The sequence below is a fragment of the Bubalus bubalis genome, chromosome 6, assembly GCF_019923935.1.
Source record: "Bubalus bubalis isolate 160015118507 breed Murrah chromosome 6, NDDB_SH_1, whole genome shotgun sequence".
Taxonomy (NCBI): Eukaryota; Metazoa; Chordata; class Mammalia; order Artiodactyla; family Bovidae; genus Bubalus; species Bubalus bubalis.
The window spans coordinates 29,984,955-30,004,309 of record NC_059162.1 but is presented as its reverse complement, the minus strand read 5'-3'; the positions used below and the strand labels follow the sequence as shown (position 1 = coordinate 30,004,309).

The 19,355-nt window shown below is 36.8% G+C and overlaps 2 protein-coding genes across 6 annotated transcripts in view; both read left to right on the top strand.

Annotated features, from left to right (window-relative positions):
- MAGI3 (membrane associated guanylate kinase, WW and PDZ domain containing 3) overlaps nucleotides 1-19,355 on the top strand; it is a 262,326-nt gene that overhangs the window by 127,052 nt on the left and 115,919 nt on the right. The window lies entirely within an intron of this gene.
- Nucleotides 10,299-10,845, top strand: LOC123334012 (60S ribosomal protein L12-like). Its single transcript, XM_045166063.1, has one exon. The coding sequence runs from the start codon at nucleotides 10,333-10,335 to the stop codon at nucleotides 10,828-10,830; it is 498 nt and encodes a 165-aa protein (XP_045021998.1). The 5' UTR covers nucleotides 10,299-10,332; the 3' UTR covers nucleotides 10,831-10,845.

Genomic DNA, 19,355 nt, shown 5'->3' with positions numbered 1-19,355 from the left:
CAAGTCAAAGTACTATGTTCAAAAGTGACTTGAAATATTATTTTTGTCTTCATATGGTTATATTACCAGTTTGATATGCAATTAAGTTCATTTATTTCCATTTGTTTTCAGTGTAAGGTTTGCTAACTTAGATTTTTAAATTTATGTTTTATTCTCTTGAATGTATAAAGCATTTGTCTAGTTCAGAAGTCAAGCTATACTAACAAGTATACTTTTGTTTCGATTTTCTACATCTTCCCCTTGCCTCAGTCCTTTCACCTCCTCCATCAAAAGTAACTATTTTTTAATTTCTTATTTAGCCTCCTGCTGTTTATGTTTGTTATTATATAGCTGTAACTCTAACTGTCCCCATTTTTTCTTCTATGCTGGTTGTATCATTTTATATCCTACAGGGACATATTTAGTGTATTTGAGCATAGAGCAGGTAGTTATTTAATATTTCTCTCTTCTATATTATAAAGTTATTTTCAGAAATGACCATGAAATAAAATACCATAGTGAAACAAAATATATACAGTAAATATTTCCTTTTATTGAACATTTGAGTAGACAATCACACTAGTAAAAGTAAATTTTAAAATAGAGTACATTATAGAAAATGTTTGCTAACATATCTCCACCAGAAAATTCATCTTGAATTTTTATTGCATTTAGTTAAAAGGAAAAAAAAAAAACAAAGTCCTGAAGTTTTTCAACAAAATCAAGAGAAGATGGTGGAATGATAGTGAACATGGACACTGTTTGATCCACTAATTAATAACCAGACATTCAAATAAGCATTGCCCTTTTGGTTTCTTCTAGTAATCTAAGAGCAACATCTTTTGGTCTCTCTCCTAGCATCCTTCAAAATTTGATTCTTTTTCTAAGTGTCCATTTCCTATGTTTTATTGTTGTATAGTTAATGACCTTAACCACTGTTTCCATGCACTATTCTTTAAATAACTTTTTAAAGCTTTGTGCTTAACTAGTCATTGTTCAAGGCTAATTCCGGCTGTCTGCAAGTATTTTTTGTGTCTGATTAACTCAACTAAAACCTCCCACCAGGGAAAAAGATAACCTAGAAAAGAGAAATAGATTACAGCAGTCATTGTTTATTTGGAATCTATTGTTTAAATGCAGGAGTAGGTAATATAACACAGGGGCTAGAGAAGGAAATGGCAAGCCACTCCAGTGTTCTTGCCTGGAGAATCCCAGGGACAGGGGAGCCTGGTGGGCTGCCGTCTATGGGGTCGCACAGAGTCGTGCACGACTGAAGCAACTTAGCAGCAGCAGCAGCAGAGACAAACTGTGCTCGAATGGAGTTTGGACCATTTGAGAACATTCCAGATTTAACTTCTGAAATGAATGTGTAGAACTGAATCCATGTATATCAGAGGCCCAACTGGGAGTTCTTCAAATTAACTTCATGTGTAGTTCAGTGTTTGAAAAATAAATAATAAAAATGTTGAATTTGAAACTTACATACATGTTATTAAAGCTCAACAACAACCACAACAATTATTTAAAATTTGGAAAAACTAAAAATTTTTTTCAGAGAGCATTTTATTGTTGACATTTAGAAAAATTGCCGTCACATGATGGTAAGGAGCAGATCAAGTTTATAAATTCTCTGTGGACAGTGTACCTCCTTATTCTGGCACCGGACACGGTCTGTGTCCATCACCCCCTGTTGGTGTGCCACTGCACCCATCCACGCTTTATACTAGTGCTTTTTCTCCACAGCCTCACCAACGCTGTTGATTTGTTTTATCAGTTGATGGGTGAGACGTGGTATCTGTGTTGTTTTGATTAGTGTTTATCATATTAGTGAAGTTGAAGTTATCGTGAGTGAAGTTGAATATCTTTTTCTGTGTTTACAAGTCATTGCATTTCTTTGAACTGTCTAGTCATTAATTTTTGCCTTTTTCTTTTCTAGTGGTTTTTCCTCCTCTCTTTTCATTATATAAAAAATTAAGTACATTTTAACAAATGTGTATTGGAAGAAAAAAAGAAAGCAGGATACTATCACTGACTAAACTGACTATACTTTTGGGAAGCCTTATAATACATAACATGATATTAACAGAAATCTCTGTTTCCCCCTTTAAGGTGACTGATGAGGATTGCAGCTATATTGAGGTACTAAAACAACCTCCTGCATATTAACCTGGTAAACCTCTGACTGGTGAAGCAGTGTTTTTCAAACTGGACTCAGCAGTCTTACCTGTTTTTGTACATTTAAAAACATAAAATTTCTTTGAAGGTACAATTCTGTCCTTATAGCATTTTTTTTTAAAACCTCTGCTATAAAGTAAGAGTTGTTATTGTTCAATGACAGACACATAATTATAACTCAGACAATTAGTAATCATTAATTTAACAAATGAAATCAGTTAAATTGGTTCTTCACTGAATCGACTAGGTAATTTGATTAAAATTATTATCACATAAATGTAGCCTTACTGCTTAAAGATTTTCGTACTTTGTAAGAAAAATTATGTATTTCATTTTTGTAGAGTCAACTGTGAATCTTTTTATATGTCAGTTTTTCATAAAATTTTTGTATTATAAATGTACATAGCAGCCCAGAAACAGAAATGAACATTAAACTTTATTTCCATATCTGCAAACTCCCTTTCATCAGTATTAATGTGTATATCCTTGTATTTATAATTATAAGTAAAATATACCTATGTTTTTGTGTTGAGAGTTATCTAGTTTTGTTTTATTTTGAGTTGTAAAAATTGTAACAACATTTAAGACAAAACTTAAGCCAAGGCATAGTAACCCATGATCTTATCACTAGCAAATATTTAATTTTTTGCCAATTCATCTTATTTTTTTAAGATCTTGTCTAAAATCCTTACATCTGACTCTTCAAAAACCCTTGATAACTAAGAATACTTTTTAATGGTACTTTTTGTCATCTACTGGTCCTTCTTTTAAATAGAATAGTTTTCTTCAATAGCAGCAAAAGTGCTCTGTGGTTTTGAATTTTATTTTTAATATTTAATAAAGAATTATGTGAAGTTTACTGAGGTTAAGGTACAAATGAATCATGTTATTTCTTGAGAGTTTAATTCTGTGTATTTTAGAAGTGCCTCATAATGTGAGTAGGTGATACAATCATATAATATATGAAGGTGTATGTTTTTGAGGAGCTTCAAAGAATTGATGTTAGTCTTGAACTTACCACAAACTTTTTCCAACCTAATTGTGATTAATTTATATTTCTTTGTGAAGCATTCGTTTCTGACTTTCCACCATGAAAAACAGGGTAGCTTAGATTGTGCTTGCTTCCCGTTATCTGCTGGTCTTGTTACCTTGCCTGTGTATCATTTCTCTCTCATGTGTCATCTGTTTATTTTTATCACAGTAACAGTATTATATAGTATTCTGCATATAGCAGCTTTAAAGTACAGTACTTTTTAAAGCTTCAGTCATAGAGCTCTGGATCATTCATTGCTTGCTGAAGAAAAGGTAGTTAAATGGAAAAAACCCCACTTCTTTCTTTTTTTTAAACCGCCACTGCCACCACAAGTCTGAAAGACTTTTTGTTGCCAAGCAAATGGAGCATGGGTATTATATCATGTTTTTTTACCATGGAGTTATCATCTTAAACTCTCTTGATTTTGACTCTTTAAATAATATCTGGTCTTCTTTTGAGAAATTTAAGGAAATACCTAAAGAATTTAAATTTGTATTTTTATGTTGCTGTTGTTTTTCTTTCTTTTTCTTCTTTTTGAGACATGGTAAACCTTTCAATTTCTAACTTCTCTCCTTAAAAATTTTTCACTTTCCTTCAGCTGTGCTATTTGTTTATTTATTATTTATTTCATTCTCCTTTTTCCTTCAAGGATTCCTGTCATTTAAGTTTAAATTAGAGCACTCTGCAAATCTGTGAGCATTCACTTCTTTGGTTAAATTATTATTTTCAGTTTATGTTTCTTGAGTTGCCTCCTATTTCACCAACCCAATTTTCTGCTGCATTGATTCTTCTAATACTGCTTCTACTGCCAGTATTAATGGGTTCGTGGCTAAATTTATTCTGTGCTGGTCTTGGTGCCCTCCAGTTGTTCTCCTTGTCTCCATAGGCCACAGTGTTGCCAGAATTAGCCATCTGAAACACAAGTCTGGCTGTGTCAAGTGAAAGGTGCTCAGTCGTGTCCCTCTCTTTGCAACCCCATGGACTATAGAGTCCATGGAATTCTCCAGGCCAGAATACTGGAGTGGGTAGCCGTTCCCTTCTCCAGGGGATCTTCCCAACTCAGGAATCAAACCCGTGTCTCCCACATTGCGGGTGGGTTCTTTACCAGCTGAGCCACCAGGGAAGCCCAAGAACACTGGAGTGGTAGCCTGTCCCTTCTCCAGTGTATCTTCCTAACCCAGGAATCGAACTGGGATCTCCTGAATTGCAGACAAATCCCTTACCAGCTGAGCTGCCAGGGAAGCTCGGCCGTGTCATTCTCCTGGTAATACAAATCTTAGTAACTTCTTCACTACAGAGTTATGTTATAACCCTTTAGTGACATAAGCAAAGCCTTCTGTTACCTGAGCTCCTGCATCTCTCTAGTCTTATAATCCACCACTGCCCCGCCACTGTGCTCTTCCCCTTACCTGAAATGCCCGTGACAGTCCCAATCCTGTCCTCCCATCCATACTTCCAGCCTAGATTAACTGGTTTTCCCCACTAAACATAGTTATTTATTTTCTTTTTAGCTACATGCTCTCATGTACCTTGTACATGCTTTTTCACTGGTTTTAGTAGTTGTTTATACTTGTCTGTGACACCTCAACACCAGGGCAGGTACTATATTATGATTTTTATAGCTTCAACACTAGCATAGTGCCTGGCGTTTTGTTTTATTACCCTCCTGTCTTTTGGTTTTGTTTACTTTAAGGGAGAGGCTGAGCTCTATCATATAATCTTTCTCTTCTTTTTTTCTTTTTCATGGGAAAATATTTTCAGTAGAGTCAAGCTATCAAAAATTGTTTTTCTCCAATCAGTGTTTTCATGTCCATAACTTACTAATCCTGAAGATGTGGCCTTACAGTTGTTCAGTCGTTCAGTTGCGTCTGACTCTTTTCGACCCTACAAACTGCAGCTAGCTCATCAGGCTTCCTTGTCCTTCAGTATCTCCCAGAGTTTGCCCAAACTCATGTCCATTGAGTCAGTGATGTTATCTAACCATCTCATCCTCTGCCGTCCCCTTCTTCCGCCTTCAATCTTTTCCAGCATCAGGGTCTTTTCCAGTGAGTTGGCTCCTCACATCAGGTGGTCAAAGTATTGGAGCTTCAGCTTCAACATCAGTCCTTCCAGTGAATATGCACAGTTGATTTCCTTTAGGATTAACTGGTTTGATCTCCTTGCAGTCCAGGGGACTCTCAAGAGTCTTCTCCAGCTCTACAGTTTGAAAATATCAGTTCTTTGGTGCTCAGCCTTCTTTATGGTCCAGCTCTCACATCTATACATGACTACTTGAAAAACTGTAGCTTTGACTAGATGGACGTTTGTTGGCAAAGTGATGTCTCTACTTTTTAATACGTTGTCTAAGTTTGTCATAGCTTTTCTTTCAAGGAGCAAATGTCTTTTAATTTTGTCTTACAGTAACTTGTCCTAAATCACATTATAGTACTTGATCCCTGGATCAGGGTTTAGCAACTAGTTTTGGGAGTGACCTGTTAAACACGAGTCACTACTGATTTCAGTAATCAAATTACAGGCTTAGGTCAAGCAGGACTGACTTCTCTAGCCTAATTGTTTGGTTTCAAGCCTGGGGTAGTGGAAATCCAGTTCAGCCAGGGTGGTCGTCTTTTCCTGTTTTTATTATTTACCTCCAAGGTTATATTGTGCTCCAACTCTTAATGAAAAAAAGAGAAAAATGCTTTCTAGACTGCTAAAAATATGGTATGCTGTTGTTGCCATCTTAAATCTCTCAAACAATATAGAATATTACAAAGTTGAGGGTAAAATTCTTCAACATCTTGTCACTCAGAGATGAACATATTTAGAACATATTGTCGCATAAATACATATAGGAAAAGTGTACCAATTTCTTAAATGACATCTTGCACTGAAAGTTCCCTTCTGTATCTCCCTCTGGATCTTCCAGGCAAGAATACTGGAGTGCATTGCCGTTTCCTTCTCTAGGGGATCTTCCCCACCCAGAGATTGAACCTGGGTCTCCTGTATAGCAGGCGGATTCTTTACCAACTAAGCCACCAGGGAAACCCTTTTTTTATTCAACAACATGTTAAAACATACCTCAATAATTGAAGATGTATTTTATCATTGATAATTTACTCACCAGTTATAGTTGTACATTTAAATTCCTTATAAATAATGCTGTGATAAACATTCATCTATTATGTTTTGTTTTGTTTTGTTTTACATTTTTGTGTGACTGTAACTTCAGTAGAACTCTTCTGTCAGAAGACATGCAAGTGTATGTTAATAGATATTGCCATAATGCCTTCCAGAAAAGTTGTTCCAACTTATATCGCCCCACATCTCTACCAAGGCCAGATTTTTATTGTGAATTAAAGACTCCCAATTTACAGCTCTAAATTCAGATCCATTAATATTTTCATATGGTATCTGTCTCACTGCCACCTCAAATAACATGAGATGTTATCATACTGATTTCCTGCCTCAATTCTCAAAATCTGTTTCTTCCCCTTTCTATTTCTTTTCTTTAAATGGAACTTAAATTTCCTGGTTTTTCAAGTTAGAAATCTGATGTGATCTTTACTGTTGTCTCTTTCCCCCTGAATCTTCTTATCAAATATATTGCTAAGGCTAATAGATTCTATTTATAATATCATGAATATCCAGATAGGAGAAGGTCCTGTAGTTAAGTTTATGCTGTCCCACAGTTTTTTTAAAAAGACACTTAGAAAAACACATACTGTTTTGATTAGGCAGTCTGAATGTAAGCTTTTAGGAATATAATCAGATTTCTACCTCTAAAATTTAATTAACATATATTTAAAATGAAATTTAGAAATACTGTTTTCCCACTATTTCATGTAAAAATTTTGTTCAAATTCTTCAACTTACATCTTTAGTATTTTGTCAACACTGGAATGAGTCACCTAACAACTTCCTAGTTCACTTCCTCCTCTCTTCCATCTAAGTTGCTTGAGACATTGTAGTTTTTAAATCTGTATATAATGCTGTCCCAGCCACAAGTACAATTCAAGCAAAATGTTGGCGTATGTTCATGATCTCATAACCTAAGTACGGACTGAATTGCTTTTTTAAAAAAGCTTTTAAAAGCTCCTCACCAGGGAGCTCCCTGGTGGTCCAGTGGTTAAGTCTCCGCACTTTCACTGTCAAAGGCACAGGTTCAATCCCTGGTGGGGAAACTAAGATCCTACAAGCTGTGTGGCATGACCAGAAAAAGAAAATATAGACACTTGCTGCCTTTAAAACAAACGAGTAAAACCTGGTCATTGAAAGATTGCTTAACAGTGACATTGTCACATGCAGTTGTGAAGTAATCTCCCAAGAAAAAATACTGAATCTTCTCACTTTATTTGCTCCCCCCGCCCCCACCCCTAACCCCCAGCAATTGTGTTAGATTATCTCTTAAACTGTTTTGTTGGTTCAGGCTAACATGTTTTCTTCAGACAGTACATTGTATTTTTCAAAATAAAATAACATAGATCATTCTGTAATCTGAGACTTTGTAAGGCTCAAATATCAGATGACAACCTCTTCTAGAAGGATAGTGTTTGGTATTGAAAAATTTTACATATATATGGGCATGTACTGCTGCTGCTACTGCTAAGTCGCTTCAGTCGTGTCCGACTCTGTGTGACCCCATAGACAGTAGCCCACCATGGTCCCCCATCCCTGGGATGCTCCAGGCAGGAACACTGGAGTGGGTTGCCATTTCCTTCTCCAATGCATGAAAGTGAAAGTGAAGTCGCTCAGTTGCGTCCAACTCTTCGTGACCCCATGGGCATGTACAGTGAATCTCAAATCCATCTACTTTTCCACTACGAATACTGACCTGGACAATGGCCCTCACATTTTAACTGCATGCCTCATAGATATTCTTGGCTCCCTCCTCTGTTTATTCTATACACAGAGAAGTTACCTTTTCACCATGTCAGTCTATTAATGCTTTTTATTGACTATTGTTCCTGTTTACTTGGATAACCCTTACTGTTCCCATTAGCATATGAACTCTCCACCTTGACGTGGAAACATTTACCCTCTATTAATACTTAGTAATTCTGATATCCTGGGGGTAGGGAGTTAGTGCCAGGGACAGCTACATTTTGGGAGTTTTGTCTCTATTTCTCTCTGAATGCTTGTATCTACTGCTTCTAGGGATTGGGAACAGCAGTTCATATACCCTTATTTTGTAGATAAATATATACATTCAATGTATCAACATTTTGTACTGAGAAGAGTCTGCAAAATGTGCTGAGTTTAAAAGCTAGGGTGTTATGTGTCAGCTTCTGGCATTTTTTCAGTGTGATCCAAAATGTTTTATAGTCTTTGGAGTTGATATTTCAGTGGACAAAGAGTAATTTTTTTTCTTCTATTTTTTATTATTTCTCTTTGTTTTGTTCTGTATTAGAGAGCCTTTTATAAAAATGATTTATGTTGTCATATTGCCCAGACAACTCCCTTTCAATTCTTAGACCTAAATTCACGACTATCAATCTGATCAGGCCATTTAATACCTTTGATTGTGGTTTTTACTGTGTAGTTTCATAGTATTCAATAATTGATACTGGAATTTATAGAAATTCCCATTGCCTTTTGAAACAGATTCTTTTCTTGCTGTTGGTTTAGTTTAGGGGTACGAATTCCCTCCTTCCCTTACTTCCTCCCTTCCCATCCTTCCTCCTTCACCTCCCCACCCTACCCCCCCCTTATTTTTTTTGGTGTTCTTTTGTTTGTTCAGTTCAGTCACTCAGTCGTATCTGACTCTTTGCAACCTCGTGGATTGTAGCGCACCAGGCTTTCCTGTTGGTCACCAACTCCCGGAGCTTACTCAGACTCATGTCCATTGAGTTGATGATGCCATCCAACCATCTCATCCTCTGTCGTCCCCTTCTCCTCCTGCCTTCAATCTTTCCCAGCATCAGGGTCTTTTCCAGTGAGTCAGCTGTTTACATCAGGTGACCAAAGTATTGGAGTTTCAGCTTTCTCATCAGTCCTTCCAGTGAATATTCAGGACTGATTTCCTTTAGGATTTTTTTTTTTTTAAGACCCTTTAAAAGGGAAATGGGAGACTGGAGATCTTTTGACAGTATCATTTAAGTAGAAGCTAGTAAATTCTTTCTTTAATAGTGGTTAATTCTATCAGCCTACTGCCTGAACCTGGAGGTTGAGATTGTTTACATAATGATGCATCTTAAAATACGATCTGAGTTCTCTAATAGTCATTTTTTGTTTCCCAATTAGACTTCTAATCAAGCACATCTGTATTCCTTTTCAGCTGTCTTTTTATTAGCTGTTATAATGAAACATCAGTAACAAATCTTCTACCTCAAGTCCTGGACATTCTGCTGAAGCATATAACTTTGATTTGCAAAGACCACTGAACCCAGTTATTCTGTTTTCAGGAAAATGACAGAGCACAATAGATGGCTTTATACCCTCTTGTCAAAAGGATGAAGCATTAATACTATGATTCAGATATTGGTGTGCCATCCAGGCACTGGTTATCTGGCATTATGACAGGTTTGCTAATGATTCCTGATGTGAGTGCCACAAAGAAAAAAATTGTGAATAGCCTCAGGATAGCACTTGAGAAATACTGTTTTTCTTCAAGTACTAAATTTACATGATCCCATCAAATAAAAGCTTTGAAGAGAAAAAGACCCTCTTTTGATAATTTCTTATTTTTTCTACTCCTTTCTGCTAGAAAGGTTCACCTTACTGTGCTCTTCCTGATACATGACTTTTAAAGGGAAAATTTGGTAATTTTGTTGTGTTTTTTATAGCATGTGATTTTCATTTTTTTTTTCAAATAGCGATTTTAGTATTCTATAGCCAGTTGAGCATTTTAAAAATAAATGGTTGGAATTTAACCTTACTATGGGGAAAATACTATCAATACTTATTAAAAATAAAGAACTAAAGGAAAACCTACACAAGTAGTATCAGCTTTTACATAGAACTTTTCAAGTTTTTTGTCATACTGCTCCACTAGGTCAGGCTTCTTTTTCCACAAATGACCTTTGAAGGGCATAGATTTTTGAAAGTATGGTTCCTAGTTTTTAAAAGTTTTTCTTGCTTTCTTTCGGCTTTCGGCTCAGAGGAGGCAAAGGTGCAACTTTCTTAGGTCGTCCCAAATCTGGGTTGATCCGACACCAGCCGCCTCCACCATGCCGCCTAAGTTCGACCCCAACGAGATAAAAGTCGTGTACCTGAGGTGCACCAGTGGGGAAGTTGGTGCCACGTCTGCCCTGGCCCCCAAGATCGGCCCTCTGGGTCTGTCTCCAAAAAAGGTCGGTGATGACATCGCCAAGGCAACTGGTGATTGGAAGGGTCTGAGGATTACAGTGAAACTGACCATTCAGAACAGACAAGCCCAGATTGAGGTGGTACCTTCTGCTTCTGCCCTGATCATCAAAGCCCTCAAGGAACCACCAAGGGACAGAAAGAAGCAGAAAAACATTAAGCACAGTGGAAACATTACTTTTGATGAGATCGTCAACATTGCCCGGCAGATGTGGCATCGGTCTCTAGCTAGAGAACTTTCTGGAACCATTAAAGAGATCCTGGGGACCGCCCAGTCTGTGGGCTGCAATGTTGATGGCCGCCACCCTCACCACATCATAGATGGTATCAACAGTGGCACAGTGGAGTGCCCCGCTAGTTAAGAACTGCAAAGGAAAGAGAAAAATACAGGATCATTTGACAACCAAAAAATAAAATAAAATAAAAGTTTTTCTCATTGTAGTAGTAGATTTTCATTGTAGAAAATTTGAAAATTCAGAACCATGAAGATAAAAGTTTTAAAAAATCACCCAATAAATATACCTGCAATAATATTTAAGTGTTGCTAACTGTTTAATACATATGAGTTTATGTATGACCCTTACATTAAAAAAAAATTGCATATTCTCAGATACGTTACAATTTGGGGGGTCACACTGAATGTTCTGTTTTGTGCCCTGCTTTTTTCATTTAAAATACCTTATGAGCACTTGACCACATTGTTATAATCAAGACATTACTTTTAATAGTCCTGCTTAATGAAAGGATTTTTGTGAGGATTACAGTAAAAATGTTTTTCTCGGATGAATTCCGTTTAAAACTCTTATCAGTATAGCAATCGCATTATCAAGTGTCTTTTTGGTTGGATAACCAACAGGGTCCTACTGTATAGCACAGGGAACTCTGCTCAATGTTATGTGGCAGCCTGGATGGGAGGGGAGTTTAGGGAGGAATGGATACATGTATATGTATGGCTGAGTCCCTCAGCTGTCCACCTGAAACTATCACAGCATTGTTAGTTGGCCATACTCCCAATACAAAATAAAAGGTTTAATTTTCAAAAAGTATCATTTTGGAGTGTTTAAAGAATGTTTACTCAGTGCTGTGCTAGGTGACTTGGAGGACAGATACATAAATGAACGAAGCATAGTTCCTGGCTTCACACAAGCTTAAGATCCAGCGAGGGAGGCCACCATGTACCCCAGTGTTTGCAGCAAGAACCAGCAGGGAGGAGAGGTGAAAACAAGAGCTCCTTAATGTGGACCTCAGGGTTCTGTCCGGGTGTTGGCTTCAAAGAGTAGGTGAACAGATGGTCAACCCGCAGGCCTTTTGCTCTAACCGTATTTATATGTCCACAACTCTGTGGGGCTCCAGGTGGAGTAGATACAAAACTGAAACCAGGAGGGGAAAGAGTTGGGTGTGGAAGTTAGAAGGGCAGGACAAGATGCCTCAGAAGTAAGAAGAAATATAGACACAACAGCATTTTCCTCTGAGCCACCAACTTTTCATTTATAACTCAGATCCCTGGCCATGCATCAGAATTTTTTTAGAGAAATGATTGTTATTTGGAAATACATTCTACACAGAAAGACTTGGTTTACTTAAGCAAAAAATTTAAGCAAAAACACTAAAAAAAATCTTTTTTCAGAAAAGCATACAGCATTATAATTGGTTTTATTTATACGTACTGTGAATACAATGAAGCAATTTCAATGCTGTATAATGTTGAATTCTACAAGTAGTAAATAGTGTTTGACTTTTGGGCTTCCCTGGTGGCTCAGGTGGTGAAGTATCCACCTGCAATGCAGGAGACCTGGATTCGATCCCTGGGTTGGGAAGATCCCCTGGAGGAGGGCATGGCAGCCCACGCCGGTATTCTTGCCTGGAGAATCCCCATGGACAGAGGAGCTAGGGATGAGTATATTTAGTTTGGTGTAGTTCAGGGATTTTTCAGATATATAGAGCACCTAAACCAAAGAGTTCTTTCTTTAGCTGTGCTCCCAGTTCTTCTGATGATACATGCATTAAAAATAATAATCAAGGGAGGGAGGAAAGGAAGGAAAGGAAGGGAGGGAGAAAAGAAAACTTTTCTCAGATGTGCTGGGCAAGGATCAAGTGTGCAGCAACAAACTTGACTTTAAACTGGCAGTGATGTAGGACCCAGGGCAGTAGATGAACTCTGACCGATGTGTTCATGAGGACTGCTTCCAGGAACCAGTGGAGAATGGACATTCCCATTTTAATGTGTACTCCTGCCCTAGCTTGTAACACAGACAAAGAATGTGACCTCCAGCAGGCAAAGACAAAACTGTATCTTCTCATTTACATGTAGAATGTAGTAGCAATAGAAACAGAAACTCATATTCTCATAGAAATAAAGAGCAGAATGGTGGTTTTCAGGGGCTGAATACAGGGAAAATAGGGAGATGTTGGTCAAAGGGTACAAACATACAGCCCTAAGGTGGCTAAGTTCTGGGGTTTTAATGTACAGCGTGATGACTGTAATACCAGATTATGTGTGTCAAAGTTGTTATCTTAAATATTATCACTGTACATTCATTAAATGGTAAGTATGTGAAAAAGTGGGGTTGCAAACTAACCTTGTTATGGTACTTGTCTAGCAATATATACATGCATCAGGTTTCCCAGGTGGTGCTAGTGGTAGAGAACCTGCCTGCCAGTGCAGAAGATGTAAGAGATGTGGGTTCTATCCCTGGGTTGGAAAGATCCCCTGGAGGAGGTCATGGCAACCCACTCCAGTATTCTCACCTGGAGAATCCCATGGACAGAGGAGCCTAGCGAGCTACAGTCCACAGGGTTGAAAAGAGTCGGACATGACTGAAGCGACTTAGTGCCCATATACATGCATCAGATGGTCACATGTATACCTTAAACTTACATATATGTCAGTAATATCTTAAAAGCCTGAGGAAAAAAAGAATGTGCCTTCTGTGAGTGGGAGACTTTCCCTAACTACTGAGGTGGAATCTCAGTAGTTGATCTCTTCAGTCTGTGTTTTTTCATACTGTAACTCAAAAGGGTACTGAAAACTGGCCAGTTTTAAACACTGAAGTGGCTCAGGAGACTCCAGAAGATCTAGTGCCTTTCAAATTTGGGACAGGATAAGAATTTAGTTATACAAATTATTTAAAAAATGGCATTAGGTTCCACTTGCCTGTAATGAGAGTGGCATACTTAAACAGTTATATTGGTAAGGATCATCCAGGTTTATAACTTTGAATATGCTTTTACAGATAAAAGAATAGAAATAACATGGTGGCATTTGGACACAAGTATGAAATATAGATGTGGCCAGTAAGAATATATCTGCAAGTTGTTCTCTGATAACAATTATGAAGGGCCTAGGCGTCATGCCTGAGTTAGTTGAAGTTCTTTTAAGTTGTTGTTACAAGGTTCTGCTCAACCTGCTGGCCCTTGGAACTCTTGTCTCAGCTTGTGTGAACTTTCCCTCGCTTTCTAAGAACCAGCTATACTGGATTTCTCTCAGTTCCTGTCAGCACTGTGTTCTTTCCCACCTCAAGTAAATGCCTTCACATGTACCGCTCACTCTACCAACACCCCCCTCCTTCTTTTAAATTTGGTTGTCTCCTATTTATCCTTCAGTTTTCAGCTCCAGTGCAGTTCCTCAGTGGCATCTTTGGGGATTCCCTAGACTTAGGATCTAGGCTGTAGATTCCCACAGTGGCTCAGTCATAATGCTCTCACGTCTGAATTTCTTTCTCCATGTTCATCATCCCTGTGAGACTTTTAGTTCCTTTGGGTGCACTCTCATTCACTGCCTTACCCCTAAGAGCTTCAGGAAATCTCAGAGCTCAGTAAATCTTTTTTTTTTTTTTTTTTTACACAATAAATGTGACTGTTTTAGGAAAAGTGAGCTCTTATTAAAGATGGTCTTCTAAGCTTGTATTCTTATACCTTTATACAAGAGAAAAAATTCAGCGAAAGATAGGAAGATAGGTGGATGAATGGAAAAAAGGGGAGAGAGAGAGGTATTCTAGCACAGTGCTTATTGTTCAGATTCTAGAGCCAGATTAACTGGGTTCAGATCCCAGGTCTGCTACTTCCAGTGATATAACCTTGGCCAAGTCACTTCTCTATACCTCAGCTCCCTACCTATAAAATAGTAGTAATAATAATATCTACCTTAAAATTTTCATGAGGCGTAAGTGAAAACATATAGCATATATGTGAAAGTGAAAGTCGCTCAGTCATATCCAGTTCTTTGTGACCCATGGTCTATACAGTCCATGGAATTCTCCAGGCCAGAATACTGCAGTGGATAGCCGTTCCCTTCTCCAGGGGATCTTCCCAACCCAGGGACTGAACTCAGGTCTCCTGCATTGCAGGTGGATTCTTTACCAGCTGAGCCACCAGGGAAGCATATATGTACAATATAATAATTATCATTATAAAATAGCAGTCCCAGTCACCATTGTTCTCTATTTCTTTTTCTTTTCATTCTTATATTTTACATTCAGAAAAAGGGTTTGGGTTTTTTTCCCCTACCTCTAGACTTGCTATCCCTGGTGGAGCTAGAAGACAGTAGACTTTTTAAAATTTAGCCTCATTTTGTATTTCAGGAGAGCTAGATAGCATTTTATGAACACATTTAAACACATTAACAAAGAAAATAATTTGAGGAATTGGTATTAAAAACTATCATTAAAACTTACTTTTAAAGACATGGAGCTTGCTGTATCAATGAAGAATCTACTTTAGCATTTTGAGAGCGTCCAAATAAAGTTAATTTCATTATTTAAGAAGCACAGTTTGAAATAAAGTTTTGTATAGACTATTGAATACTCTGTCAGTTGAGTATTCTAAAATTTCATGTATTCGATGATGGAGAGCGTGAAATAAACAATAAAAAATACAAAATTAAGCTGATTCACACATTCTATGTGCTTGATCCTGGAATTAAATCTGTAAAACCATGGCCTTGCGCCTAAGATAGTTGACAAACTTCTATGTTTAATAACCGTATAAGATATTTTAAAATAACTTTTGTGCTATAGAAGTTGTTTTACTATGAAATGTATAGATACTGATTGCCTAGAGAAGATTACAGTTTCACAAACAAGTGGACTGCAGTTTGGCTTATTTTGTCTTAGAAAACGCCTGACTTTAATAACCAAGGAGTCAGTTTGGAATTAAGCTTATATGTATCTTTTTCATTGACTTCATAGAGCTTAGGAGGTAGAGGAAGCAATGAAATGCTTTGCTCTTGAGTCTGGGTCTAATGGGAAATGACTAGTGAGTAACATCATTTGTGTTGAGCTAGTTGGATTGAACTGTTTGGAGAATTTCACCAGGCTATCTTACAGTCATCATAGTAAAGAAGAAGAGTGGGACATGGTTATGCCTGTACTTTGCCTCTGAGGAAAACAGATTTTTTTTTTTTTAAAGTTTATGGCATCTATAGGTGTGATTCTAAGACTAGAAATTTCTAAAAGATAAATTATGTGATGAAATTCTTATAGGTACAAAGAATGTTCTGAGCAGCTCAAGATTTTTAAAAGATGTATATGATTAATAATTGGATGGAACACATAATCACATTTGTAGAGTGCTAAGTAGACCAAGAAACATTGAAGAATTTCCTGAATTGCCAAAGCTCAAAAGGAGTTTAGATACTTTGGAGAGCTCAAAGAGCCTTTAAGTTTGTGTTTGGAGCAAGAGCGATGAGAAGGAACAGGTAGGCTTACTGTGAAAAGAGGTTATTGGTAGTTCTTTATAGGCAGAAATCAGTTCTATGTCATTCTACTTTGTGTCTGTAATCTTGAGCTGGAAGAATTACTTTTCCAACAGTAAAAGATAAACAATTTCAAGTGAGGAAAACTAAATTTTAAAAAGATGAAGAGATCATGAGCATATCATTCACTTTACATGAAACTAAATTTTCAAGACATAGTTGAGTTGCTCTCCCAGGAGTTAAAGGGACTCTCAGATGTGATCTCAGGGTAATTGTCAGTATTCTTTATGAAACCATAAATGTGGGAAGTACCAAGAGACTGAGGCGAGACAAATGTTCCAGTTTCCAAAAAGGCATAGATTGTGAAAATGCAAGTCCATTTTCCTGACTTTAAGCTCCGACAACATTTGAAGAGATTGTAAACAATACAATTAATAAAATATTGGAAGTGTTTAGAAAAGAATGGGATGATCTCCATGAATCAACTCAAGTGTATAAGAAAAAGACATGCCAAATTGACCTCATTTTTTTCTTCTTTTCAATTGTATAATTACTACTAGATTAGACAAAAGTAAAGACTTCTCATATCTTGACTTTGGCAAGTGATTGACAAAGTCTCCTAGACAATCTTTATGGAAAAGACAGTAAGATGCTGGCAATTGAATTGGTTTACAGCTGCTTGCATGGCCCATGCCAGCATGCCAGCATGCAGCAGTGTTTACCTAAATAATAACCAGTGACTCTCTACACTGATTCCTTAAAGAGTGAAGAAAGTGAAAGTGAAAGTCACTCAGTCGTGTCTGGACTGTTTGTGAGCCCGTGGACTAATACAGTCCATGGAATTCTCCAGGCCAAAATACTGGAGTGGGTAGCCTTTCCCTTCTCCAGGTGATCTTCCCAACCCAGGGAACAAACCCAGATCTCCTGCATTGTAGGCATATTCTTAACTAGCTGAGCCACAAGGGAAGAAGCCCAAGAATACTGGAGTGAGTAGCCTATCCCTTCTCCAGCGGATCTCCCCAACCCAGGAATTGAACCGGGGTCTCCTGCGTTGCAGGCAGATTCTTTACCAACTGAACTATCAGGGAAGCCCCCTTAAAGAGTAATGGTAGTGAATATTAATTGGCATAGATTCAGAAAGTATGAATTTGAGTCATGAGTTCTTTTGATTATGGATTTATTCATGTGATTGAGACTTCAGTTATAGACTTTTCCTCTCCTAAGCTGTATTTTTAAGATTTATAGATATGTTTTTAAGTTTCATATAAATCAATTTGACTTATAAGTCACTTAAAAGTCAAAGAATAGTCTTAGCACTTTGAAGCAAAGGCCGAGTAAAAATGCAATTATGAACAGTCTTTTTTTCTCATTTGTTTAACGACTGCATTAATCCCAAATAGATGTTTTTCATACTCTTGAAATGTCAAGTTTCTGTGAAACTTTCTTAAAAGGCAGAAGTTCATGTATAATTCAGTAATATAGATAATCTCTCCATTGTCTCTGGGAGCTAATGTTTCTGTTGGCCTTCTGGTAATTCCATAGCCACCTGCCTATTTAGGATATTTGTACTTTAAAACAAAACAAAGCAAAACAAATTTCCTGAAACTACATCAAAGAGGGAAGCATAATGTTCCATCCCCTTAACGAAAGTTTTTTTGGTTTCTTGAAATAAGGACATTCATGATGACTGCTATATCCAATATATTTTATTATTAATTATTATTAATTTTAAAGAATGCCAATCTATATAGTTTGTTAATCTTTTATCATTGACATTTTGTGATGTTTGTAATATTTTTTCTCAACATCAGAGAAATGTGATGACATCTTTGAATACTTTTCATACTTTAAATAAAATATCCCATTTATGAAATTGTACTTCACCCTTTTCTTTGCAGCTGTTCATCTCAGTGTTGCGTCCAGAGTCCCTGTAGAAGTTGAGGGTGAAGATTAGGAAGCAGTTCCTACTCTGATAAATCTAGGTGTCATTCCTTAACTCTTTCTGCTTTACCGATTCTCTCAGTCTTAAGATCTTGTGGGCCCTTGAAACAGAAATTGAATTCATTTCCCCTGTTGAGAGCCCCTCATGCTGTAATTTGTGATCCATGATTTTTATTATGGCTTTGTCTTTAATTACATCTAATTCAATGACTGTTGTTTTTATAGATTGGTAAATTAAAACTCAATGTGAGTTTTTAGCATTTTATAGTTATCTCTCTGAGTCATGCCATATTTTATAGTAAAGCTTCAAAAACTTTTTTAAACCTTGAATTTAAAAAGTGTTTACTCAGATTGTGTTCTTTAATAAAACAGGCATTATCCTTTATCTAGATTAAATCTATTTTTGAAAATATGTTGGATAGCAGGTTTTGAAGTCTATATAATTTATTTTAGGTTGAAAAAACTGATTCATTCTCTGTCTAGTCAAAACCCTAGCCAAACCTCCACAAACATCACTAAACGCTTTCAAGCACTTACGTAACAATCCACCAAGGCTTTTGTATAGTTATTATTACAATGCAATCAAAATGCTTTTTACCTAGTTTTCAAAATGTTTAATAAACTTGTAATTGGGTATGGTTTTGTTCATAAGCAATGTGACTGTACAGTACTGATTATGAATTGGGTTTTTCTTCTACCCAACAATGAATAAGTACTGTAATTAAAAAAATGAAATAATATGAATCCATCTGAATTGGACTCTGGTTGGTGGGGCCACTAAATGTCCTGACAAAAGCAGCCTCAGACCACAGATTGTTCAGTGTTATCCTTGTAAATATCCTTCAGGTTTTCTTCTTTGATCACAAGGTTCCCTCTTCCTCAGTATCTATTTTTGACAATGCAAAACAGGGACTTTTTGGTTTGTGTTTATTAGTTTAGAACATGAATGTTATCTCCAAACTTTAGAAGCACTCTGATTTCCTGCTTATTTTAGTACTGTCTCATACAGGTTATGCTTATTTATTTATGTGAGAGAAGAGAGGATTAGAAATGCTATGTTATGAAATAACAGTTGAAAGAATGAACCAATCTGTAGTAACCTTTTAAATTATTTAATTCAGCCATAACTATATTGTTTGAAGTAAAGTGTATATTTTAATCAACCAGTCATTTCTTATTCAGTAACATAATCTGTTTTGTTTTAGCATTGCTCTTTTTGAGTTACTGAAATCTTATCTAATGAAAGTGTTTGTA